The 25,337-nt window shown below is 26.8% G+C and overlaps 4 protein-coding genes across 8 annotated transcripts; 2 read left to right on the top strand and 2 right to left on the bottom strand.

The window, feature by feature from the left end:
- Nucleotides 1-536: 536 nt before the first annotated feature.
- On the bottom strand, nucleotides 537-8,319 carry LOC105257031 (protein spinster). Of its 4 annotated transcripts, XR_002192822.2 has the most exons (12): nucleotides 8,131-8,319; nucleotides 7,789-8,027; nucleotides 7,442-7,638; nucleotides 7,093-7,244; nucleotides 6,803-7,006; nucleotides 6,443-6,577; nucleotides 6,074-6,335; nucleotides 5,869-5,967; nucleotides 5,588-5,798; nucleotides 4,901-4,958; nucleotides 3,264-3,356; nucleotides 537-1,204 (listed from the first exon to the last, which is right to left on the bottom strand). XR_002192822.2 is itself a non-coding variant. In XM_011267374.2 (11 exons), exons 2-11 carry the CDS (start codon nucleotides 7,991-7,993, stop codon nucleotides 1,159-1,161), a joined length of 1,569 nt encoding a protein of 522 aa, XP_011265676.1. In that variant the 5' UTR covers nucleotides 7,994-8,027; nucleotides 8,131-8,319; the 3' UTR covers nucleotides 538-1,158. The 4 variants fall into 4 exon arrangements, 3 of the variants coding, with proteins under 3 accessions (XP_011265676.1, XP_011265677.1, XP_011265675.1); XM_011267374.2 differs by lacking the exon at nucleotides 3,264-3,356 and having other exon boundaries at nucleotides 538-1,204; XM_011267375.2 differs by lacking the exon at nucleotides 4,901-4,958 and having other exon boundaries at nucleotides 538-1,204.
- A 326-nt stretch (nucleotides 8,320-8,645) lies between these two features.
- On the top strand, nucleotides 8,646-10,991 carry LOC105257032 (lys-63-specific deubiquitinase BRCC36-like). Its single transcript, XM_011267376.3, has 7 exons — nucleotides 8,646-8,810; nucleotides 9,201-9,336; nucleotides 9,431-9,635; nucleotides 9,747-9,835; nucleotides 10,101-10,205; nucleotides 10,309-10,411; nucleotides 10,737-10,991. Exons 2-7 carry the CDS (start codon nucleotides 9,223-9,225, stop codon nucleotides 10,880-10,882), a joined length of 762 nt encoding a protein of 253 aa, XP_011265678.1. The 5' UTR covers nucleotides 8,646-8,810; nucleotides 9,201-9,222; the 3' UTR covers nucleotides 10,883-10,991.
- A 1,192-nt stretch (nucleotides 10,992-12,183) lies between these two features.
- Nucleotides 12,184-17,899, bottom strand: LOC105257033 (kinase suppressor of Ras 2). Its single transcript, XM_011267378.3, has 16 exons — nucleotides 17,517-17,899; nucleotides 16,687-16,818; nucleotides 16,394-16,541; nucleotides 16,032-16,295; nucleotides 15,528-15,696; nucleotides 15,182-15,381; nucleotides 14,839-15,108; nucleotides 14,570-14,694; nucleotides 14,225-14,348; nucleotides 13,943-14,154; nucleotides 13,670-13,846; nucleotides 13,403-13,588; nucleotides 13,041-13,174; nucleotides 12,801-12,938; nucleotides 12,452-12,581; nucleotides 12,184-12,350 (listed from the first exon to the last, which is right to left on the bottom strand). The coding sequence occupies exons 1-16, from the start codon at nucleotides 17,658-17,660 to the stop codon at nucleotides 12,198-12,200; spliced, it is 2,706 nt and encodes a 901-aa protein (XP_011265680.1). The 5' UTR covers nucleotides 17,661-17,899; the 3' UTR covers nucleotides 12,184-12,197.
- Nucleotides 17,900-18,979: 1,080 nt separating this feature from the next.
- Nucleotides 18,980-24,671, top strand: LOC105257034 (ankyrin repeat domain-containing protein 13D). Of its 2 annotated transcripts, XM_011267379.3 has the most exons (14): nucleotides 18,980-19,208; nucleotides 20,530-20,665; nucleotides 20,778-20,902; nucleotides 21,120-21,165; nucleotides 21,332-21,475; nucleotides 21,630-21,701; nucleotides 22,036-22,216; nucleotides 22,303-22,528; nucleotides 22,689-22,817; nucleotides 23,027-23,177; nucleotides 23,300-23,461; nucleotides 23,542-23,642; nucleotides 23,800-23,888; nucleotides 24,196-24,671. In XM_011267379.3, the coding sequence occupies exons 1-14, from the start codon at nucleotides 19,110-19,112 to the stop codon at nucleotides 24,428-24,430; spliced, it is 1,896 nt and encodes a 631-aa protein (XP_011265681.1). In that variant the 5' UTR covers nucleotides 18,980-19,109; the 3' UTR covers nucleotides 24,431-24,671. The 2 variants fall into 2 exon arrangements, with proteins under 2 accessions (XP_011265681.1, XP_011265682.1); XM_011267380.3 differs by lacking the exon at nucleotides 21,630-21,701 and having other exon boundaries at nucleotides 18,981-19,208; nucleotides 24,196-24,669.
- The last annotated feature ends 666 nt before the right edge of the window (nucleotides 24,672-25,337 follow it).

Below are 25,337 nucleotides of genomic sequence, written 5' to 3'. Positions count from 1 at the left end.
ATACAAAAGAGATATATTTTATAGATAGAGATCTCTTCAATTTTTAATATTTTTCTATAAAGTACATGTCATATAACAGAATATTAAATTTTTGTTTGCGTTATAAATATTTCGAGTAAGCACTATACAGAAAAAATATATATATATTATAAATATTAAAAGCAAGAGAATTAATGCATATAATGATAAATATTGTAAAAGAATCTATTATGCAAAATTTGTATCTATTTAATGTTTTTATGTCATAAAAAGAAAAAGAGAACATTAATTCTGAGATAATCTATAACAGATAATCTATAATTATAAATGATTTTTTAAATTTAATTCATTGCATGTTATGCAATTATGATGTATTGTTTCCCAAAAGAAAGTTAAAAAATAACGTTTGTAACGTTTCTAAAAAAAATACAATCAAAATACAGTCATATTCATAGTTATAATTATCGAAATCTATCTATATTTATCTCTAGCTTAGTTAAATTGATAAATTTAATAGTAATATATGTATAATTTTATAGAGCATAGTCGATTACAATGTTTTTTTTTAATAAACAATCACGCAATTATTAGTACTTTCATAATTTAATACCAACGCAATGTTGTTAATGTTACTAATAATTTAGTCTGAAAATACTTGTGCATCTTATACCCAAATTGTTTACTAATACAGTTTTATTATTCATTGTGTTATTGTTCCTACAATTTGCATTTATTATGTGATGATTTCAATAATATACTACATATATGTGAATTTGCAATGATTATAAAAATATAATATTTAAAAATATTGTACAATTTATAAAGGCGGTGTTCCATCTACATCCTAAGAGTTTCATTGTGAATCGGATATTTGTACACTATTAACAGTGGTAACTTACAAATACCTCTCTGAGGATACTCTCTCTTATGATTATATGCAAATTTTCTTCATAAATACGTTCTGTATACAGAACATATTTTTATGTCAATATATGACACATCTTGTTTTATAAAATCAAATCAATCTGATGTTTGATAGAACTATATACTGTACACTCGTAATAATTATAACTTATCTAAAGTATTAAAGTTCTATATAATATCTATATGTGTGACGCGGGTTCCTCGTAATGCCTATTATATTCTAATATTGTATTTCTATCATTTTGTAATTCACTATCAACTGCATCGTTGCAAATACACACTGAGTCTGAAATACTTCCACCTGAAAATAATATAAAAAAGCTATTTGAATATCTTTTATACATTATTATATAAATCGAGTCATACAAAACCTCGACAGGTGTAAATAGTATATTAATGTGTATATAAAAATATAAATTATATAATTTATATTAATTTATATTTATATATTAATTTATATTTATTATATAATAAATATATTTACAAATATTTAACTACATATAGTATTGTTAAAATCTCATTATTCTTAGAAAAATTTGTCCTATAATATCTTAATTAATTGATTTCTATATGGAATACTTTATTCCAATTACAATGTTCCAATGTTCCAATTATAACATTCCCCAATCAACAAGTAACATTCAAAAAGCACATTAAATATAGAACATTTAACATTGAACATGGAACAAATTTTTTGTTTCTGCAAGCATACATGTATAAAATTTCATGGAGTATATTATAAAATAAAACACACACATGCAACAACTATATATTCATTAATAAAAAGACATATATAAATAGTATCCTAAGAGCTTTTCAAAATATTTATTACAATTTTAAGAATGTTAAAATTTATTTGTTGTGATAAAAATATTATAGTGACAATAATCTTATACAACATTAAATAGAAATTATGAAGAATGTATTTTGAAATTCCATTTACTCAATTTTTTTATCAATATAGATGTATTTATTTACTGTTAATTTTCTAAAGCAGAACCATACAAAAATACAAATATGTAGATAAAATTATATATAACTATTTATCTAAAAGAACAAATAATCTAATTATATTGCACTCACCATTGTATGTTTTTTATGTTGATCGCAATATATCTAATTGTTTAAAAATATACATGCATTATTATACCGTATCCACACATACATTCACAACATAAAGCCTAGTCATGTTACATACAGAAATCTGTAGGCAAGCTTCATCAGTTCAAAGGATGATACCATATCACTTCAATATATTAAATTTAGTCACAATTGTTTTAATATAATTTTTTCACTCATAATATATATATTTTTTCTTTATAATATATATATTTGTAAAAGTGAACCAACTTTAATGTTAATCTTGATGTTAATATCAATCTGAATAATAGAAAAATATCAAGTCTGAATAGGAATATCAAGCCTATTCTCTATTTATTATAAAATTATTTATTGAAAATTGTTTATTGAAAAATAATATAATCTTTATTATATAATTATTTTTCTTGCAATTCTTGAAAGTATTTGAATATAGCCAATTTTAAAATTGCTTAATGTATTATTTTCCTCATTTATGACATCCATGGGCAAAATATAAAACTAAAATATTGTAAGTAGAGAAAAAAGCTTTATATTTCTAAATTTAAAACCATCCTCATGCATCCTTACCTTGTGAAATAAATCACAAAAAAGAAAATATTTTTTAGAAATAATTCCTTCAATTTTATATTATTCATGAAAAAATAATATCGAAAGAATTAAACTAAAAATAAGATTTATAAACTCTAAACCTTGTAAAATGTAAACCAATAAAAATAATGAAGTGATATAATTGATAATCAATTTAATTATTTAATTAAATAAATTGCAAATTTTATTATAGAATCAATGTTTTTTTTAAATAAATTAAATTCTCTTCGCGTTCGTGAAGATTTAACAATTGAATATATATATGTGTGTGTATGTGTATACATACACACACTTACATACATACATACATATATATGTATATATTAGTAATTGCATATGATAAAATACTATATGTGTATTATATCATATATATTAAGCATCACTTTTCATGTACTGTGACGGTATCTCTTTATAGAATATAAATTTATGATTTAATAAAAAATATAAACATTCTTTTTTTAAATATCAAGTCCTTTTGAAATGTTTTCATAAACGTAACTATTTATATGTATACAAATATAATAAAGAATAGATATAGAAAGATATAGATTAGATATAGAAAGTTATTTCATTTATACAGAGAGCCAGATTCGATTAAATTGATTACCAAATTAAAAAAGAATAATTAAAATAAAAAAAGAATAATGAAATCATGAAAATAAATTATATACCAGATACACAGCACACTATCAGGTGAGGCCCAGTGATGATCTATAAATGCGTTGATTCAGCTTGCCCATTATTCTTAGTATCTAGAAATTTGTCTGCAAGAAAGATGTTTGCATGTTATATAAAAATAATTACATGCACATTCCATACTAGACCATGTACTGCCTACATTAAATAAAGCCCATTTCTGAAAAATGTTTCATTGATTTAATAACAAAATGTATGACATATATAAATCAACGAAAATAGTAAATCTTTCTTTTTTCATCAATTATTCGCTATATATTTAATAATTATTAAACTTATTAAAATATTAAAATATAAATTGCAACTTATATTGTGAAAAATATAATATAAAAATTACAAAATTCAACATATACTTTCAAATTTCGAATAAAAAATTTTATATAAATTGTATTTTTATAAATATAATAAAATTTATTTTTATATATATTAGATATATTCTTGTATATTTTAAATTGAAAAAAAATGGATAGATAAAAGACTTTAAAACTTTATAAAAAATATATGTGGAATATCTTAATTATTCACATAAATATAAATTTATATAAAAATTATAAAAATAAATCCAAAATAATAAAAAAATATAATTACTAGTTCTGTAATAAAACAATTGTAATATAATCATTTTTATTATAAATATGATTAAGTGCAATGATTTATGTATAGAACCATATATTAAAAAATGCATGTGAAAATAATGATAGAAAAAATGGAAAGGATTATAAACAATATCAGAGAAATATCATATGCGCGCACACATACAAATTTAATTATATTATTTGCTAAGATTATTATTAATAATTAAATATTTTTAATTTGCATTCCTTAACACGTTAAGCACCATTTTTTAATAGGACGATATCGTAAATATAAATAAGTATTTATGGCAAATATTCATGATAAAATAATCAAATCATCTTGATAAATATTACATATTTTTAATATTAAAATGAATTTAAAATATATGAATATATAAATGTGTTACTCCAGTTTAAAAATGTTGGTGGAATATAAAATAAAGATTTAAAATTGTATGTAATAGATAATCTCAAAATTGATAATGATTGCTTGTAAAATACAATTGATCATAATAGTAAAAAAATTAATATGAAAAATCTTAAATTTTAACAAGTTAAGCGCCACGATCAAATTTATAGAAAATTAAAAAAAGAATGATAAAAAAATGCAAAGAGTCATGTTCAAAAGTTTCTTATTGTTTCTAGAAAAATTAAATCTAATACAAAAATATCTATAACATTTAATATAAATACATTTAAAGTTTTTCTAATAATATTAAGTAACTCAATATTTGTTAATTCTGTTAATTAATAAATATAAATATAATAAAATGAAAATAAAATATATGAATGAATAAAAATATTCTTTTAATTATCCTTGTAATTTTATAAATTACTTCACATATATACATATACTTTGTATATATTTTATATATAAAATATATTTCATTTTTATATATATATAAATATTTTCGAAATGTATTTTTTCAAAATCTAATTATATATATATATATATATATATTGCATAATTTTAATATATAATAAATAAAAATTTTTGGCGCTTAACGTGTTAAATGATATCACAATTTGCATACTACCTTCTTTTTGATCCCAAAACTTGTGCTTGTAAGTCCAAAGTTGAGAACAATTCATGTACTGTATAAAAATAGAATGTTTTAGTAGAATTGCAAATTTTTATTTCACATTCCAACCAGAATATACTATATATAGGGGTAATATACATTATGTATATGTATTTATTATATATGTATGTGAACATGTTAATTTATTAATACAGCATCATTATATGTGATAATGACGTCAACAAGTAATACATCTTAAAAAAAATTTTTCGATTTCGATATTTCAATTACATATATATCTGTGAATATTGCACTTACTGAATTATATTGTGAATCGTATGCGTGAATACTGTTCCAATACTTTATTTAATAATAATGATTATGTGTTTACAGGTTAGTATTAAATATTTTTAAAAAATGATTAAATCTTGGAAAAATTACACTTGTGCGTGTGTTTTGCATGTAAAACAAAATGTGTTTTGCATATAAAACAAAGTGTGTTTTGCATGTAAAACAAAGTGTATTTTGCATATAAAGAACAGTTTTAGAGTGACATTTACATTATTCTTAATAATGTATGTGTATGTCAAACATATATCAAGCTATATTAGTAATGATTTCAATGTGAACGTGCAAAACAAAGTGCGTTATTTAAATATAAATTTTGTTCTAACTAGTGTTGAGTCATAGTCTTTTACTTACCTGCAATAGCAAGATCGACCAATGCTTTATCTTTTTGTATGTGTAGTGCTGTCAGGAAGAAAAAGAGAGCACCAATTACTTCTACAAACATTGTAAGAAACATTGCATATTGTAGGCTACGAAATTCGATGATGTTTTGATCGTCATGAACAGCAGATTGTCCTCCTACAGCTAAATCTGGTAAGAGACTGGACTTTAATCCTTCCGATATCTAAAATTAAATTATATTAATTATTAATAAATCTAATTGTTTAATTAGTAATGAAATTATGTCTACATACCAGTCCAATAAGATAAGGACTGCCTGCATCTCCAAGAGCATGTGCGATAAGTATTTGGAATGCCTCTGCTGTAGATCTCCTTGTAGGAATTACTACATACTACAATATATAATAAGAGAATTATTAAATTATAAATTAAAATATAAATAATGATAGAAAAATTTTTTAAATAATTATCTTTTTTCAGTTAAGTTCTTTTTCTTACCAATAACATATCTGCTACAATAGACCAATTCAAATTTAATGATAATTGACCAAAGAATATTAATATATAACAGAGAGTAGAGTTTGTATTGGCAGTAATCATAGCAAAGAATAATAAAGGAGCGCTTATTAGAAGACCTATGGCGCATATTAGAGGATCAGCTTGTTGCCAATAGACTCGTAATTTTTGTGCTATGGTAGAACCTAATGGTACACCTATTAGACCAGATGCCATACCAATTAATCCAAACTTATATGCGACACTGAAACATTAAGATGCATTTATATAATATTTTTAAAATATATAGATATTCTCTTGTTATCAATCTTTTATAGATGCATTATTATAACGAATGTTAAAAAAACGTACTCGTCTGGATCGACAGCTACTCCATAAGGAAGTAATTTAAAACCGTATTGTAGATATGTTGGCGCCCACCATGCTAGAGCACCAGTTACAAATGCCACACAAGTAAATCCTGCAGTAGACAGCATAAAGCTTGGACTGAAAATATATATTAAATATAAATATAATAAATTTATTAATTATTTACTTATATAAATTATAAAAAATTAATTCTATTTTATTTGAACAAATGATAGAATAATAGATAAAGCAACTGATGCAATATAAATAATTGCTTTTTAATAAAAAAGAATTAAATTTATAAAAAGACCAATAATAATTAATTATAGTTCTCTAATGATGAAAATGTATACAGCTAATTACTTTTTCAATAATTGCTTGATATCATATGACCACGTAGTAGTTGTTAAATGAACACCACCTTCTACCTCACCTCTAATAGGATCTCTGACCACAGTGATTAACAATATAATCGCTATAATACCTAACACAGGAGTAATGCGTAACCCCCATTGCCAGTTGCCAGCAATACGAGCTGTTTCACCTCCTATGATATATCCCAGGCCACTAGAATAAAAAAATTATGTATACATATAAATATACATCATAATTTTATAACATATGTACTCTGTAATTGCATATAATAAATATACCTTCCAACTGGGATAGCGAAATAAAATAGGGCAAGCATTTTAGAACGTACATCTTTCACAAATAAATCACTAATTATTGTTGGTGCAATTGTGGAATAACTGGCTTCTCCTATACCAACAAGTGCTCTAAAGAATAAGAACCATCCAAATGTCTGAAATAAATTAAAACTATGTATTATATTGTATTATATATAAGCTTTATATATTATTATCCATAGTAATATATAATTAAATCTGTTGAGCATTCAATACTTCTAATATAAAATTTTTATATTATTGGTTATTTCTTGATTATAAATTTATTCTTTCTATACCAGATTCACTTTTCTATATAGAAAAAGTTACTTACCTTCATATAAGAACCAATAAATGTTGTTAAGCACCATAAAAATACACCACCGCTCATAATCAATTTTCTACTATAGCGATCTCCTAGGTATCCAAATAATGGTGCGAATATCATATAACTCAAGATAAATGCAGTTTGTAGTAGTCCAGACATATCATTACCAATACTAAAATCATCTTTAATGTCGGTCAGTACCCCTAGAGCAGAAAATTAACTTTGCTCGCAAATGTATGTTGAAGAAGTAAAAGTTATATTCAAGTTTATAAAATATGTTATATTCATGTTTATAAAGTATGTTATATTCATGTTTATAAAATGTCTTTAATCCCAGTGTGTTCGAGACTCACCGGCGATCGTAAAACGGTCCATATAATTTATAAGATTTACGAAACAGAGAACGGCGACTGTAATCCAGTCGCTCGCGCTGATCGACCTCAGTTCCGAAGGCATCGTTGTTTTTACACGTTGTTGCGTTTCCCTCGAATCGTCGTCCCGAGTCACATTTACCATACGATACCTGGTTTCCGTGATTGACGCTTTATCGTCTACCATGACGCGACAAAATCTTTGGCATTCCCGTTCTTATCTGCGTTGGAAATAATAATATGTGATTTGCAAATTAACAAATTATCTCTAACGATAGCCGACTGTCCCCAGGACATAACCTCGCGTTGGCTTATTGACGTTACCTCGTTGTAAGAAGACAAAAAACTGATCGCAGGCATCTTTCGAGCATCACACCACGCGCATCACACCACCTCTAATTGAACTCCAAAGTGGGATCGAAAGCAATCAGAGGTGCACATATATAAATATACACATGTGTGTGCACCTGTACATACACTACACTACGCGCTAAACGTGAGCTAAATATTCCTTCGGTCCGTGTGTGCTTCCGTGAGTGCCGTGCGTAATAAAATATACATACATCGGACACGTCGCTGCGACAAATTGCGACGGCGTATAAGTATTACGTTGTATAGTTATAGAGATACGAACGGCATATAAATCGGTGTCAATCAAAATCAATAAGTACCGATTTGTCAACAAGAGTTTTTATTCATTTTCTATCCCAGACGACATATATAAAACAAATCGTCTCTTCATGGGAGAAGAATTCACCTTTGGATCCACTCCTCTTCGAGTATGCTGTTTTGCTTTTAGCGAGCAATGAAAGGGAGCTATCTCATTCGTCAATTTGTTATGAATTGCTGATTAATTGTGATCCAACGCTGTTGCGCTAAATAATAATAACAACAATAATAAATGTCAGATGAGACATTTTTAACGAGCGTCAGATCAAAACGAAGGATTTAAAGATTTATTGAACCGACGAAAAGATTTTTACATTTGATTACACAGTAGTAAAGTACGTATCAGTGTATTTTTAATTATATTAATTAGAAGCAAAATAAAAGAATAACTCAAAAAATATATATATTCAATAATATCAAAGTATGGGAAATATTAATTTAAAAGAGAGGTTATGTTGTTTTAATAAATTAATTGTATGTACATGTAATACTAATATGTATTGTTACATTTTTTCTATCGTAAAAAACGGATAATTTTTAGAATTCAGATGGAATTATTAATTCGTCGTTGTTTTAAAATTATATTCTTGTTTTGCTTCATGAACTTAATAAACTGACTGTAATATTTTTGCAATATATATATATATATATATATATATATATATATATATATCAGATGCAATAGTTATATTTTGTAAATATAATTTACATCTGTTATCTTACAGGTTTAATATCTTTATATAAACAATGGATGATTCCTCGTTGCAAAAAGTAGAGCTGCAAACAGATGTCTATATGGTATGTTTGCAACATGCCTTATCAACCGAAAACTTTGAAGTGATGGGTTTATTAATTGGCAATGTATGTTTTAGATCATTTTAACATTTTTAACGTTTTTTTTCTCATATTTTTTAAATTAATGAAACAAGTAGAATATTAATCACTCGTGTTTTAGTTTGCTTGTGGAATTGCTAAAATATCAGCTGTTATCATTTTACGGCGTTTAGACAAAAAGAAAGATAGGGTAGAAATTTCTTCTGAGCAATTATTGAAAGCTGCTGCTGAAGCTGAACGATTAACAGTAGAATTAAATCGACCTATGCGTGTTCTCGGCTGGTATCACTCACATCCACATATTACAGTTTGCCCATCACATGTTGGTATGTATTACAAATATTTCTTTTCAAAATGTTTAAGTAATATAAATGTTAATATAAATTCTATATAAACAATTCTTCTTACATTCATTATTTTTATTTTATTTTATATAGATGTCAGAACTCAGGCTACTTATCAAACAATGGATCACAGCTTTGTAGGCTTGATATTTTCAGTATTTTCAGAGGGAAAAGAATCAAAGGTACATATACTTTTCTCATCTTAATATTTGCATCAACATTCATAAAATACATGGAAACGGCTCATATCACTGGAAATTTGTTTGATTTTATTAAATCAATTGTTATAAATAATTAAGCAATATTATAGAATTTTTAAATTTATATATATATATATATGTGTGTGTGTGTGAGAGTGAGAGACAAATGATAAGTTTATAAAATATTAAGTTATTGACATAGATAAATTATAATGATACATCATATAATAATGATTTTTTTTTATAGGAACATGAAATCTTTTTAAATTGCTTTCAATCAGATAATGGTGAAGCTACAGAAATACCATTGGAAATAGTACATACTCCAGATATTTCAGATAGATGTTTGAGAGTAAGATTTTAAAATTATTTGTCATAGGGAAATTTAGAGTGCACAAGACAATTTAGAGACACAAAAAATTGTGTCTTTTATCTGAAAGTAAATACTGTTACAGACAATGACAGACCTATCAAAAATTTTGGTACAGGAAGAAGAAGATATGGCTGAAGCTTGTAAAGATCATCCAGATGTCCTTGCCAGTATTCATAATAATGCTGGTATGTATCATTCTGTTTATTTTATATTAGAATATTATTATAGTAAAAAGAATATAATGTGTGTTTAGATTAATAAAATATTTTAACAACTTATAAATAATATAACAACTTATATAACTACATACTGTTTTAAATAATATAATTTTATATATATATATATATATATATATATATATATATATACATATATACATATATACATATATATATATATATACATTATATATATATATATATATATATATATATATATACATAATTTTTGATAATACGAAAGTAAGTTAAAGTAACAAATCTCAAGGAATATAAATAATTTTCCTTTCAGTCAGAACACGAGCGTTGATTCATATAACAGATATTATTACAAAGCCTTTGGTACAAACATTTGAAAAGAGAATAGCATTGAATAAATTGCGTGCCACGCATCTTCAAAGACAATTACAGGAGTTACAGAAAATGTGTAATGGATAAATTTTTTTTAAGAGAAAATGTAGTTATATCATGATATAAATTAAAATTTATTTGTGAGCATGAATAATCTGTTCATCAAAACTATGTTGAGTAATAAAAATAAGATTTCAAATAAAGATAAATATTTAAATAAATTGAACATCATAGTTATTTGAATAATTCATTGAAAACAGAATGTAACATATCAATAAGTATTTTATTATATACGATGTATATGCTTTCTGTTGTTTCTATTTTTTCATTCATTTTAAATATCAAGTAAAAATTATTTCATTAATAATATTTATAAAATATAATATTACATGAAGAACGTTGATGTAACATAAATAAAACTCTATAAATATCTGTACATTTTGTAAAACAGTTCTTCTAACTGATAGCCTTTTTTCAGAGAATAAGAACAAATTTAGAAATATATTTTTGTCACAATTATTCATACACACAAATAATAAGATTTCAAATAAAATATTTAAGAAATATTTAGATGTTTTTTTATATCAAATGATTAATGATTAATTTGTAAAACCATATATATCCAAGATTTTTACAGAGAGATTGTTTTAAAATACATCGAATATGTGAAAGAAATATTTGGGACAAATAATCTCGATGTATTATGTTTTAAATAATATAAACTTGTAAAATTATATAATATTGTTTTTTTATATATTTGAAAACAAAATTATTACTAAATTTAAAGGTATTTATCTGTTTTTTGTGTGAGAATTCTCTCATCTATTTATAACATAGAATTTATTTAAAATAAATTATCACTTGCCTACACTATTCTTGATAAAATATATTTACAATATTACCTGAGAAAAAAATAGAGTTGAACCTATATTTTTTAAAACGTGCACTGAAGAACTATTTCATAGCATACATAAAAAAAATTTGTTGACAATTATATATTTGTGTAAGAGTCTGCAGTTTCTTTGTAAATTTCAGAGAAGTATAGATTTACATATATCTAAATATAAATTATACATACTTATATATAAGTGTGCATACTCCTAAATCTTTTTTACTTACTTATATATAAGTGTGCATACTCCTAAACCTTTTTTTTTCACTATCATGACTCTATCTATTCACAATAAAAGATACATATTTAATTTAAAACAATTTATTAACAATCTCAATTATTAACATCAATATTCTTTCATTGCACATTTTAATAAATTAATAATACAAACGAGAGCAAACCCTTTCAGTGACTTTTATTTTACTCTTCACGAACAAAGATCTGGCAATAATTGCACAGTTCTATATTTACACTACAAGAACAACAGCGTATTTAAATAGACTTAAATGTTCAAAACACAGATTCCGCAGAACGAGAAAGATGTATAGGATGAGAAGGACTACGTGCTAACCTTTTGCGAGGCAGCTTTTCAAGTGTAGTTAACAGCTTTGTAAAATCAGGACGTTTGTCTGCATGGTATGACCAACAATGCATCAAAATGTCCTAAAAAAAAATTATAAAGTTTCTGCAACTTTTATAAATAGTGCACGGAATTTATAAAATAATGATGCTTAATTATATATACATTTTAAACATGTATATACCTTTACATCACGAGAAGCTTGCAAATTTGCTAAAGGTTGTTTCATTCCTTTTCCAACTTGCCAAATAATTGCTTCGGGAGGTTGACCTTTAAATGGCCATTCACCACATAATAATTCGTACCAGACAGTCCTATCAGAAAGTATCTTTTTAAACAATTTCTATTGCTAACAATCTTTATTGCTTTGTGTTTATGCGCACGCATTTATTATTATATTTTTACTATATTTATTATTATATTTTTACTATATTTTTTATTATATTTATTATATTTTTCTTAATAAAACATTAGAAATATTTAAATATATATAATTTTCAAAGTGTGAATCTTGTAAAAGATAATATACTAACCCAAATGCATAAACATCAGAAGCAGCTGTAAATGGTAACTCTTCCTGATCTCGGTTTTGTTGCGGTCTCAGTCGTCGAACAATCTCAGGTGCCAAATAACATAACCAACCAGGTGGTATATTCAGTCCATTTCCTTTCCTAAATATATATATGTGAGATAAGTTTGTATCTTAATAGAGTAACATAAAAGTATAACTTATCTAATGAGAATAAATTTTATTCTACAAGATATAAATTTACCTATTTCCATAGCACAACTTTGTAACACTGAATAGACCAAAGTCTGTTATTACAACTTTTCCATTTTCTAAAAATATATTTTTGCTTTTAAGATCCTTGTGTACTATGCCACGAGCATGGAGATATCCCATACCCTATAAGATAAAATTATTACTTAAAATACATGAATACACATTACATAACAGTGAAAGAATTATTATAGCATGCTTTTACATATAAATAACATTTTTTATACTTATGTTACAATTTATATATACATATTTTTAATATCCTTTTTATGATATTTATTCAAATGCTAGTATAATTATATGGATATAAATATATATAATAACTTGAAAAATATTTATGCAAATCATACATACCTGAGAAATCTGTTGAGCTATAATAGTAGTTTTATTCGTATTAAATTTGTCCTTTCGTAAATGAATATGAGTATAAAGTGTCATGCCTTTACTCATACTAGTCACTATAGCTAATCGAGGAGGTTTCATACAAGCACCCATAAATAAAACTAAATTTTCATGTCGTGTTTTTCGGAATGTGCCTACCTATAATAATCAAAATAAAATATTTCTCATTATTATGAAATTCCGAATTTAATTTTAACTAGTAAATATGTATATTTTTACCTCTAATTTGAATGCTTCTAATATCTTATCATTGTCTAAATAATAATCCATATTTATGACTTTAATTGCAACATCTCCATGCCAATTGCCTCTATATACTGTACCAAATCTTCCCGTTCCGATTGGTTCTCCAATCTTTAATTCATCGTATGGAATGTCCCATTCTCGCATCGACAACTGTGATTAAAAAAAAAAACAAGACATAAAATTTATTCTTATCAGACATTTCACATTTGTATCAAGATTTTATTTTTAATGAAATGTAACACATACGCTATTTTGTCGAGGCCAACGACTTATATCCCCAGGTATTTCACTATCAGAAACTTGAGAATCTTGAGAATCAACTCTCACCGGTGTCCTTTCTGAATCTGTACTGACACTACCAGATCCAGAAACACTTACTGTTCTGTCACTATCACTTGACATAGTTGTACCTTCAAATCTGTGCGTTTCATGTGTCACTCCTTTTTCATTCTGTACATCTGTAAATAAAATAAATAACGCGTTCAATCCGATAAAACAACAACCTATAAAAATGCTTTTTTTCTTTACCTGGAAAATAGAATTGTTGTTTGACAGGCGCCTGTGGAGTCTGGGTAGTATTGGCAGGTAGCAATGCTGGACTAGAAGGCGTTGAGCTGTTACAGCTCGAGGTATTTGAACTAGAATCTGGAGTCTAATAAAATATAAATAATTATTAAATATATATAAATATCTGGAATCTTTCTCTATTATTTCGTTTATATTTATAGAAAATCATGAAAAATAATCCACTAATATGAAATGTCAACATTTACACCATTATATATAAAAATTTGTTTATATCTTTGTCAAAGTTTACTAAAAAAAAAATTAAAAAAATAAAAAGAAATATTATAGTTGTAGATTATAATATACCTGAAAAGGTATATTCATAGAAGCATGTGCATGTGACCGTCTTCGGTCTTTTTTTAATAAATTTGGATTATGATGATTCGGAGATGTTATGCCAGGCTTGCTTAATATTGGGGAAGCATTTATACCTAAAAAAATTTATTTTTCATCAACTTAATGTATCTTATACCATATTACTTTAAAATCTCATTGTAATGAAATTTAAAAGCAACATGAAAAAAGAAATCAAGCGCTTTTATGAGTACTATTAAAATTGCAAAGTTTATACATACCATCACCTTGTAGAGTTCGTTTAAACTCATTAAAGAGTTCCTGAGGTAGGCCACACGAGGGAGGTACTTTGGATTCACATTCCCGGTGGCACTTATATTTACACTCCTTGCATTTTAAAATAGTGCCCCATCCCCACATCGGCTTTTCACAGTAGTCACATCTAGTTGCCATCATGTTAAAAGTTTTGGTAAAGCGATGAGCAATTATATGACCCATGGTCCGAGTCATAGTCGGAGTACGTGGAGATTTTGGCACTTGGAGACTTGTTACTAAAAATAAAATAAAATAAAATATTGCATTAAGTTATTGATAATGTTAAAATAAAGTTTTTCTTTCATGTACCTGTTCCCTTAAAACAGTTATCATCATTTTCTGGATTAGTGTAAGGTGGAGATTTAATAGGACTATTACTGTTTGGCAAGAGACTCTCTGCTTTCATAAAGTCTGTCGTACTACAGCATGAACTTGGTTCTGTTGGTAGACGATTTCTTCTTTTTATAGTGGAATCACTTTTTCTTCCTACAGAAGAGTCATTTCCAGAACTAAAAGTATAGAATAATACATTAGAATATGTAATTTACAAATATTTTATATTAAACTAGATTTGTGAAAGTAATATTTATCATAAAATGAGAATAATATATAATATTAAATTGATATATACCTAAAAGATTATATAATAAATTACCTAGATGAAGTATCATCATTATCAAGTTGTATATTTTCAAGACGATTTGCTAATTGTGATTCATGAGATTTTGACTTAGTTAATGGAAACACTTCAGGTTGTGATGTGCTACTTTGCACACCAATCTGATGCTTCTTGCATGGAGGAGGAGTTGTTGGAAATTTAGTTCCTATAATTAAAAAAAATTTATTGTATACATATAGTGAATATAAGTTGCTTAAATTAGATGCTAAAACACTAGATTTCAGGAATGCTTTTCACATTTAATAGAAATTAGATATATTTGAAAACAAAATATATGGATGATTCAAATATAATTTCCAAATGCTTAATTTTATATAGGAAATAGACATTTTATACCTAAGTATATATCAAATATATATTTTCAGTGACACTTTAGTGTTATATTAAAAATTGACTAATATAATTTTTAAAACATAGTGGAGCACAAAAAATAATTAAAAAGATAATTCTAAAAAGTTCTAAAATAAATTTCATATTTACCATATTTTTGCCTTTGCTGCAATAGAGGGGTACAAGGAGGACTAGTTGACATCAAAGATATTACAGAAGAAGCTTGTGCCAAGATATCGCTATTGAGATTATTGTTATTATGATATGGAATGCTATCTTCTGATGGAACAGAACTTCGTGTAGTGCGAGATCGAATGGGCCTAGGAGAGGCTCCTGTGCGTAAATGATGTCTATCCCAAGAATCCCAATATAAATTCATGTCACTGTTTTCCATGTCTCCTTTTATAAGAACATCTGACAAAGCATGAAACAAAATATATATTATTTTTTAGAGAAAAAAATATTTAGACAAAAAAAATATATTGTTTTTTCCTAAAACAGATTTTATTCACCTGTATATCGCCGTAAATTATGTAATGCTCTGCAGAGCCTACGATGTTCCTCCTCACGGCGCACATTATTTTCACCTAGCATGCTGCTCAATTCATGCTCAGACTTTTCTTTCAGGGCCTCAAGGGAACTAGCTTTGTTACAGACCATCTAGAATTATTACAATAAAATATTATGAAGAGAAATTATAACTTAATTTTTAAATTGAGATATGGAGTAAAATTTTGCACACATACAATAAATTGTATAACAAATGAATTGTAAAGAATCTGCTCATATCTCTGTACATTATTACCTGAATCGATTCCTGGGTGAGACCTACTACCCGTAGCCATTGTTGTAACGACGGATATTGTCTCATCTCTGCTAAATCGGTTAATTTGGCCTTTGTCACAAGTTGTTTAGAGTATAATTTTATCAATTTCCCCTACAAATAATATTTAAATATATATAAGTTTTACTTTTTGTGTTACAGTTATTGTAACACAAAATATAAATATTATTGCTTCACAAAGAAAATTATAAGTATATATTACTTATTTATATACATATTAATTTTATTTAAATCCAAGTTTTGTTAAAGTTTTTTTTTACAATTATCAGTTAATTATAATACTTCAAGATAGGCATACTCAAACAAAGTGCTATATTATATATGATACAATGTAAATTAAATTTTATAGTCTATGCTTCCAAACTATATATATCATAAATGTCATATTATAAACCCAGAAAAATTATAGATGATCTCTCAATATCTACCTTTCCATAAAAAGAAATTATGATAAAGGCATGGTATCGCAATACCATGCTCAACCATATCAAAATTTTCAAATTTTTCAATCGTAGATTATGAAAATAAGAAGCAAACATCCTGAAAAATCAAGGTATTGCATATGATCAGAGCGCAACGAGGTGAAATTAAATCGCGAACTCTCCGTCGAGATCATCATCCAGCAATTCGCCGGATACAAACGGCGATACAGACACGACGGTATAAATTGTTGACAATTTGTTGACAATCAACACATCGCGATACAACAACAGAAAGCGCCGGGAGAGGAACCGCTTATCGAGGGTCATCAGGTGGCAACGGGGGCCCGATTATCGTCGAGACTCCGTTACCTCGAGCGTCCTTATCTCCTGCTGGGTGAGCTCCGCGCTGGTGGAACATTGGGTCCGCAGGCCCTCGAGTCGTTCGGCGCAGACGTCGATCATAGACTGCACGTCCTTTAGGGCACGTCGTATCTCCTCCTCGCCGTCCGCCATTCCTCGCGCGCAACGCTCGATCCGAAAACCGCGCGGATCCTCACCGGGGAGGACGGGAACCCTCTTATTTCACGGGCATAACTGGCCGGCCGCCAGGCCCGACTCCGCAGTCAGGACGCGACGTTAGTCACTGCAGCTCCTCCGCGTAACCAAACCACTTATCAACATTGACAACCATCTTGGCCGCCTCTATCGGTGACGTCAATCGGTGCCCGGCGATCCGGGAGCTCGGCGCGTTCATTCGTGTAACTTCACTCGTAAGTGTTCGTAAAGGCGATCTTTTCCAGTTCGTGTTGTAAATTGCCGTCCTTCTCCTTCTCTCCCTCCCCCCTTCCCGCGCCTGCCCCGTCTAGGAGGGCAAAAATATTTTTTCTCATTGTAACACGTGCCTGTAAATATAGCCGTATACACGGTGCGATACTTAATTTTATATATTAATCTCACGATTATTATGTAATTACGTATGATTTCGTATTCCCTAAAATAAAGTAAAAGTTCAAAATAATGTACATACGCGAATACAAGTATATCTTACTTTTTTAAATAAATTTATATAAATATTGTACAAATTTTCCTTGTAAATTCATCACACTAATTTTGTCGGATACATGTATGTATTTGTAGATATGATGCATGCATTTTGATAAATCAATTTTTTTCACAGAAAGATGTAATCAAATGTTGTAAATTAACGTTTTATAAATCGAGTTTTCTGTAAGATACACATAAAAAATATCCATAATATGTATTGTTATTACGAATTTAAAAAAAGGAAAAATTGTTGCAATTGAGAAATAGTGCTATCAATTTTACAAATATGTAAAATAAATATATAAATATGTAAAATATATAAAATAAATATATAAAATACACTAAAATAATGTTCTCCTATTTTTAATTATCTTACATTATTATGTAAAATAATTAAAAATAGGAGAACGTTATTTTGGTATATTTTATACATAAATAATAATGTAAGATAATTAAAAATAGGGTAACATTATTTTGGTTCTTTATACAATTAAATGGCATTTTAAAAAAATTTTGAAATTAGCTAGCAATACTCGGCGCCAATTTTACAGCTTGAATATTTAAATTTTCCCGCTCATCCTTCGATTATTGCGTTGTGTTCGAAAATCTATTCATAGGAGTAGAGTAGCATCGAAATGACGAATCAAATCAAAAAGAAGGGAGACTCTCTTATCCTGATAGGTCAGTCAAACGCCATTCTATCTGATAAGTAGATTCTTGAACACAACTCAAAACTATTGTAATTCAGTATCTCTGCATATTGACGTGTCTCTTTCAAATACCACGTATTCAATGACCGATACTTTTTTCGCCTAATGTCATGTATTCCGCTGTCAAAATTTCATATCGCGCGCTCGACTCGTGGTATTTGTTACAATAAACATTATTGCATGTTAATGTTAATCAGATCTCGTAGAAATGGTGAATATAGATACTATACGAAAGAATTATCCACTACACTGGCTTGTTTGGCATAACAGCTATGTAGAACTCGACAAGGAACTATCCACAAATCAGGTTTGCAACAGACTTTCCATTTAATTGCAACTCATTTCATTTGATATTAGAGTCCCCACGAAGCATATGAGACTGCACAAAACATAATTAATACGAAATGCGGTTTAATTCGTATTTACCGATTGTGGTTTATATCTTCTTCTATGTATTCCATGTTAACAATTTAGTTATCAATGAAAATAAGTTTTTTCAGTGTAATTAATATCTTACAATAAGATAATTGCGTAATTGTTAGATGTAAATCGATAGTGATGAATTTTATTATACATATTCTATTAGCAGTTAAAATGATGTATTTGTCACTTTAAAGTACTTTATTTAGTGTGCTCTTTTCATATATTACTTATCCAGATTGATGTTACAATACTTTAAAAATAACGTTCTATGTGAATCTATCAGCTGATCACGATAATTATAGCTCTTTATGAGGCATACAATATAAATGTCAGGCTATCGTAGATATTTTTTTCTACTGTGTTTGTGATACTTTGTTTATGTATAATAATTATACATCTTATTTTTTCATATATTAACAAAATTAATATTTTTATTTTATACATATAAATTCTCTCTCTCTCTCTCTCTCTCTCTCTCTCAATAAAAATAATTCTGTTTGAATGGCAAATATGCAAAGTAAATATTATAAACACTACATGTTACGAAGGTATCATCAAAAGATAATGAAAATAAAAATTGTTTCTATTAATTGTGGCTACATACTTTCTTTGAGATAAATATTATACATTGATAAGATATGGATAAGATTAATTTATACATTGATAAGATAGATAGGAACAATTATATTTATATTTATAATGACTTATAGGAATAGCTTTATCAGCTATAAACACAATATATATGATAAAGTATTATATTTATATAATGTTTTGAACAATATATTATCATATCATTGTCATATCTTTAAACAATTTTAAATTTATAATTATATTTTTTTAATTCATGCGTATACATTGGTCCAAGTTTGTATAGTATCTTATATTAAAAGACGTGTCTGAAGCCTCTTATAAAAAGAGAGAAACCTTACGTATGTAAAGATTTGCGTGACTCTTGATATTGTATTACTGAGATACAGTCAAGCAATTTGTTATACTTTAACATGGCATATTTTTGATACTTGATATATTATTTTAACTTCTTATAATATTGACAAAAAATAAAGATATAATATCACTATAATAATTATTTTATTAGGTAGTATGGTAAAGATATTTAAGATATGAGTCAAAATTTGTTCTTTTTGTTAACTATATTGATGTAACATGAAATATTAATTATATACAAATATTTAAATGTTTTCTAGCACGATATAGAAAAACATGACAATCGAGGAAGGACACCATTAATGCTAGCAGTAACTTTAGGTCATGCAGATTCTGCTGTAGTTTTATTACAACATGAAGCTAATGTTAATACAGAGAATACTCAGGGATGGAGTGGTAATTTGCTATTATCTATTTATAATAAGACATTTATATTTTGAACAAATTTATGTTTACTGCTACATCAAAGGATATATATAAATAATCAGTTTAATTTGTTTTAAAACAGTGGTCCAAGAAGCAGTGGGTACAGGGAATCCTGAATTGCTACAATTAGTGCTTGCTAGGAGAGATTATCAGAGATATTGTAATCGAGTTGCTGGTATACCAGAGTTACTTCACAAACTTAAACAGGTCAGTCATCAATTTAACTAAATATATTGTTAAAATTCAATATAGCTATTTCTGAAGAATATTTACTTTTTTTTGATGATTGAAAAATTACTTGTTAAGATTAAATTAAATTAATTTATATTTTTTGTATGGATAATTATGTAAGAAATAATGATATTGACTTTCTTTTATTCTTAATTATTAATTTAATAATCCTAACAACAAAAATCTTTTTCAGGCACCTGATTTTTATGTAGAAATGAAATGGGAATTTACAAGTTGGGGTAAGAATAAATGATTTAATAATATTGATTTTTATCTGTAATTTTTAAAACCTGCTATATTGTTGGTTAATTTAACTAATCCATAATTTGAATTTAATACTTTAACATATATTTTCATTCTTTTTTATAACACATATGATTAACTGCTATTATTTTTGTTGCCCAGTTCCTCTTGCATCTCGGATGTGTCCAAGCGATACCTATAAAGTTTACAAACAAGGTAGTAATGTGAGGATAGATACTACTTTGCTAGGTTTTGATCATGCAAATTGGCAACGTGGCAATCGTAGTTATGTCTTCAAAGGACAGAGTAAGTATATAAATATTTTTAATAAACATTGTAATATTACTAACTGTGCATGGTTGTTTTATAACTTTATTTTTTTTAAATTGATTGATTATTATATTTCGGAAATGCCACAATTTTATTTGTTTGTTACTAAATTCTATATGTATAACGCAAGCTGCATCAAATCCACCTTTGGCAATTAGATGTGAACGCAGTTATGTGTTCAGTGTGGGTGGTCATAATACAGGTGATATGATTCTAACATTTAATATAGGCATTATATATTAGAATTTTAATAAAGATGTTAATATGGATCAACAAAGGAGACTTTTTTTTTATATAAACATTATATAATTTTTCTCATGTTTTTTTTCTCATTTTATTTAATTTATATTGATTATAATCTAATAAATTGGCAACTAAATAATATAAGACATATTTTGAAATACGTTGGTATAACACACATAATACAATATTAAAATGGGGAATTTTTCTTTTCTTAAAATTCAATATTTATGTGAATTATTCATATAATATGCAATATAAATATAATCTAAAAAATTTATATGATATTTTTATAGATGATGGGGCAACGATGATGGAAGTAGACCATGAAACCAGAAAAGTTTATGTTGAACATATGAAACTTATAGGAGATGATAATATACAATTAATGGAACCATCTGAAGAAGGCGTGATAGCTCGACTTACTAATCCTATAGTTACGACGTATATAGATACAGATAAAATTAGTTTTGAACGGTATTTATCATTATAATAATTCATGACACAATATTTCCATTTTAAAATTATTTTATTAATTAAATATTATTAATATGTTAAATTAGCAATAAAGCAGGTCTATGGGGATGGCGTTCCGATAAAAGCGAAGTAGTAAATGGTCACGAATGTAAAGTTTTTAGCGCGAGTAATGTGGAATTAATAACTAAAACGCGATTGGAGCATTTATCCGAAGCAGATAAAGCAAGAGCTCGGGCACCGAGAACACCTTTACAATCATTTCTTGGTATTGCAGAGCAACAACAGGAGAGTTGCAGCGCTATAACTACTAGTGTAATTTTTTTCTCAATAATAATAATATTTAATCACAGAGTAATTTTATATGCATACGCACACACTCGCACACACACGCACACACTCACGAACACATGTGCGTACACACACATACACATAAATATAAACAAATATATTATAGTCAAATTATATATTTTAGGAAGAATTTAATAACATAGGTAATCCCTCTAATATTACTATTGAAGAATACTTTGATCCAACCGTTGATCTAAATGGGAGAGATATAGGTCGACCAAAAGAAATTAATACAAAAATTCAAAAATTTAAGGTACTACAAATCGATATAAAAATCTATTATATATTTTGTGTATATATATATATATATATATATATATATATATATATATATAAAGAGAGACATATATCTATTATAATTATACGTTATAATTTAATGAGTTACTATTTAATTTAGTTCAGTAAATTTACGTGTATTAATATTGTTATAATTGTTACTAATTTAAACTTTTTTATTTTTAGGCAACTTTATGGTTAAGTGAAGATTATCCATTGAGTCTTCAAGAACAAATTATGCCAATTGTAGATTTAATGGCTATATCTAGTTCACATTTTGCAAAATTGAAAGATTTTATTCAAATGCAACTTCCAGCTGGTTTTCCCGTTAAAATTGGTACGATCTTATTTATATTATCTTTTAAAATTGGTTGACCTTAATTTATTATTATTATATATGATGGATATTAGTAATTATGTAATATAATCACATATAATATATTAATAATCTTTTTCTAGAAATTCCCTTATTTCATATTCTCAATGCAAGAATAACATTTGGAAATATATTTGGGTTGGATCAAGAAGTACCACATGTGGGCCATTTACAAGAAACTAATCGTATAACTTGCTTAGTCGATGATATTTGTTTTGAGGCACCTAATGGATATACGAAATTGGGTAAAATTTTTGTTTAATATTTATGCATTATGTTCTACATATATCAATTGGTATTTAATGAACATTACTTTTGAACATAGGTGCAGAAGTCAGAACACAATTTAGTATTGAAGAGGAAGATGATTTGTTGCAGTTTGCTATTCAGCAAAGTCTTCTAGAAGCTGGCAGTGAACGTGATGAGGTATCTTTTTTTTTTGTGTGTTTATACAATTATCAAAGTTTTCTTGCATCTGTAATATATATACATATATATATATATATATATATATATATATATATATATATATATATAAGATATGATTATCTCTATTTTTTTACATGGAAAATATTTTACATAGGTTGATATATGGGAAGCATTAAAAGCACAAAAGCCATCTAGACCAACTACACCTAATATGGCTACTGAAGAAGAAAGGCAACTTCAGAGGTATACAATAAACATGTTAAAAAGAATGTTATTCATGTGTTATGTTTTTAGTAAATGTTATCATTGAGAAAATATATTTTATTATTAATTTTGTGCATGTATTTTTGTGCTACAATTAATGTTCAGACAGGTGGGTGATTTTATTGTAAAAATATTAATTCCAGGTAAATTATTAGCAAATTTAGGAAATTTATTCCTAAATATACAAACTACATTGATTAGACTTTATAATATATTTTAAAAATCTGAAAAAAAAATTGCGTCAAATTGGAATTATGTATAAATAATTAAATTTTTTATTATACAGGGCGATTCAGGCTAGCTTAGTGTTATATCAAGAAACAACTGGATCTGCCGAAGGTACTACAAATTCAGCGGGTATAAATGAAAATGAAGATAGTGACTCTTTAGAAGGCACAGCAGAACAATTGAGATTAGCATTAAAACTTTCCGAGCAACAACAAATAGAAGAGGAGCAACGACGATTGTTAGAAGAAGAAACTTTTCGCCAAGTGCTAGAACTATCTTTGACAGACAAATAAACTTCCAAAGTGTGTGTGCAATAGTGATAAAAAATTTATTACAGTATACTTCCAAAAACATAAAAAATCTTCCAGTCTCGTCTTGAGGCTGTATGAAAAAATCATTTCCTATACAATTTATAGATTGCAAAGTACATTAAGGAATAATAATGTTGCTTACAATGAACATTTGTTATTGGAGAATAATAGTTGATACAAGTCAAAAAATGAAAATAATATAGTAATAGTTAATCAAGTTAATAATTTAAATTATGTTATTTATTTCTTTCTCTCTCTTTCTCTCTCTCTCTCTCTTAGCTACATTTTTATATAAAACGAAATGAAATCTAGACATTTTAATAAGTACATAGGGAAGTCTTGAAAATTACAATTGCTCTTTAAGAAAAAAGTACAGTCACAATTGACAAATAATCAAATAGCGTTTGTGTAAATCCTATTAACTGAAAGTAAATAATGTAAGTTATGACTGTTAATATCTACAATAAAAGGCATGTAATTCTCAAGCCTTCAAGAATTATTCGTCTGGTCCTTTGTCCTCAGTTTTAATCTCTACTTCTATGCATTTATATAGTGCACAATAATAATTACAATTAGAATACAGAAAAATAATCATAATTTTAAATCAAACATTTTTACGAAGATCCCTTTTCATATCTACAATAACAATTGTATGTAATATTTCAATACAATGATATATAATGAATTATTAGGAATTACATATAAGTATTTATCAATATGTGTTCATCCCCTTCCAAAGTTTAATGCGAAAAAATAAATTGAGCATACAAAATTTTATATAAGCACAGATTAACGATATTTATATTTAAGATAAGTAAATTTTATTTTTACATGTTATTTGATTGATACACTATATTAGAGGATTGTGTATGTATGCATAAGCTCGTAG

The sequence above is a fragment of the Camponotus floridanus genome, unplaced genomic scaffold (genome assembly GCF_003227725.1).
Source record: "Camponotus floridanus strain SB8 unplaced genomic scaffold, Cflo_v7.5 scaffold26, whole genome shotgun sequence".
In the NCBI taxonomy this organism is placed as follows: Eukaryota; Metazoa; Arthropoda; class Insecta; order Hymenoptera; family Formicidae; genus Camponotus; species Camponotus floridanus.
The sequence above is the reverse complement of the archived record's forward strand: the minus strand, read 5'-3'. Positions and strand labels throughout refer to the sequence as shown.

What these genes read in the sequence shown, in the direction of transcription:
- LOC105257033 (XM_011267378.3), bottom strand. Translation starts at nt 17,660, where the DNA reads ATGGCGGACGGCGAGGAGGAGATACGACGTGCCCTAAAGGACGTGCAG. An exon ending in ACAACAATTCTATTTTCCAG is followed by an intron (nt 14,155 to 14,224) that starts GTAAAGAAAAAA and finishes TTTTATTTACAG; the next exon opens with ATGTACAGAATGAAAAAGGA. An exon ending in GTTGGCCTCGACAAAATAGC is followed by an intron (nt 13,847 to 13,942) that starts GTATGTGTTACA and finishes TTTTAATCACAG; the next exon opens with TTGTCGATGCGAGAATGGGA.
- LOC105257032 (XM_011267376.3), top strand. Translation starts at nt 9,223, where the DNA reads ATGGATGATTCCTCGTTGCAAAAAGTAGAGCTGCAAACAGATGTCTAT. An exon ending in AGTTTGCCCATCACATGTTG is followed by an intron (nt 9,636 to 9,746) that starts GTATGTATTACA and finishes TATTTTATATAG; the next exon opens with ATGTCAGAACTCAGGCTACT. An exon ending in CAGAGGGAAAAGAATCAAAG is followed by an intron (nt 9,836 to 10,100) that starts GTACATATACTT and finishes TTTTTTTTATAG; the next exon opens with GAACATGAAATCTTTTTAAA.
- LOC105257034 (XM_011267379.3), top strand. Translation starts at nt 19,110, where the DNA reads ATGGTGAATATAGATACTATACGAAAGAATTATCCACTACACTGGCTT. An exon ending in GAATACTCAGGGATGGAGTG is followed by an intron (nt 20,666 to 20,777) that starts GTAATTTGCTAT and finishes GTTTTAAAACAG; the next exon opens with TGGTCCAAGAAGCAGTGGGT. An exon ending in GCAGCGCTATAACTACTAGT is followed by an intron (nt 22,529 to 22,688) that starts GTAATTTTTTTC and finishes TATATATTTTAG; the next exon opens with GAAGAATTTAATAACATAGG.
- LOC105257031 (XM_011267373.3), bottom strand. Translation starts at nt 7,993, where the DNA reads ATGGTAGACGATAAAGCGTCAATCACGGAAACCAGGTATCGTATGGTA. An exon ending in TTCGCTATCCCAGTTGGAAG is followed by an intron (nt 7,007 to 7,092) that starts GTATATTTATTA and finishes TTTTTATTCTAG; the next exon opens with TGGCCTGGGATATATCATAG. An exon ending in TTGTAGCAGATATGTTATTG is followed by an intron (nt 5,968 to 6,073) that starts GTAAGAAAAAGA and finishes TATATATTGTAG; the next exon opens with TATGTAGTAATTCCTACAAG.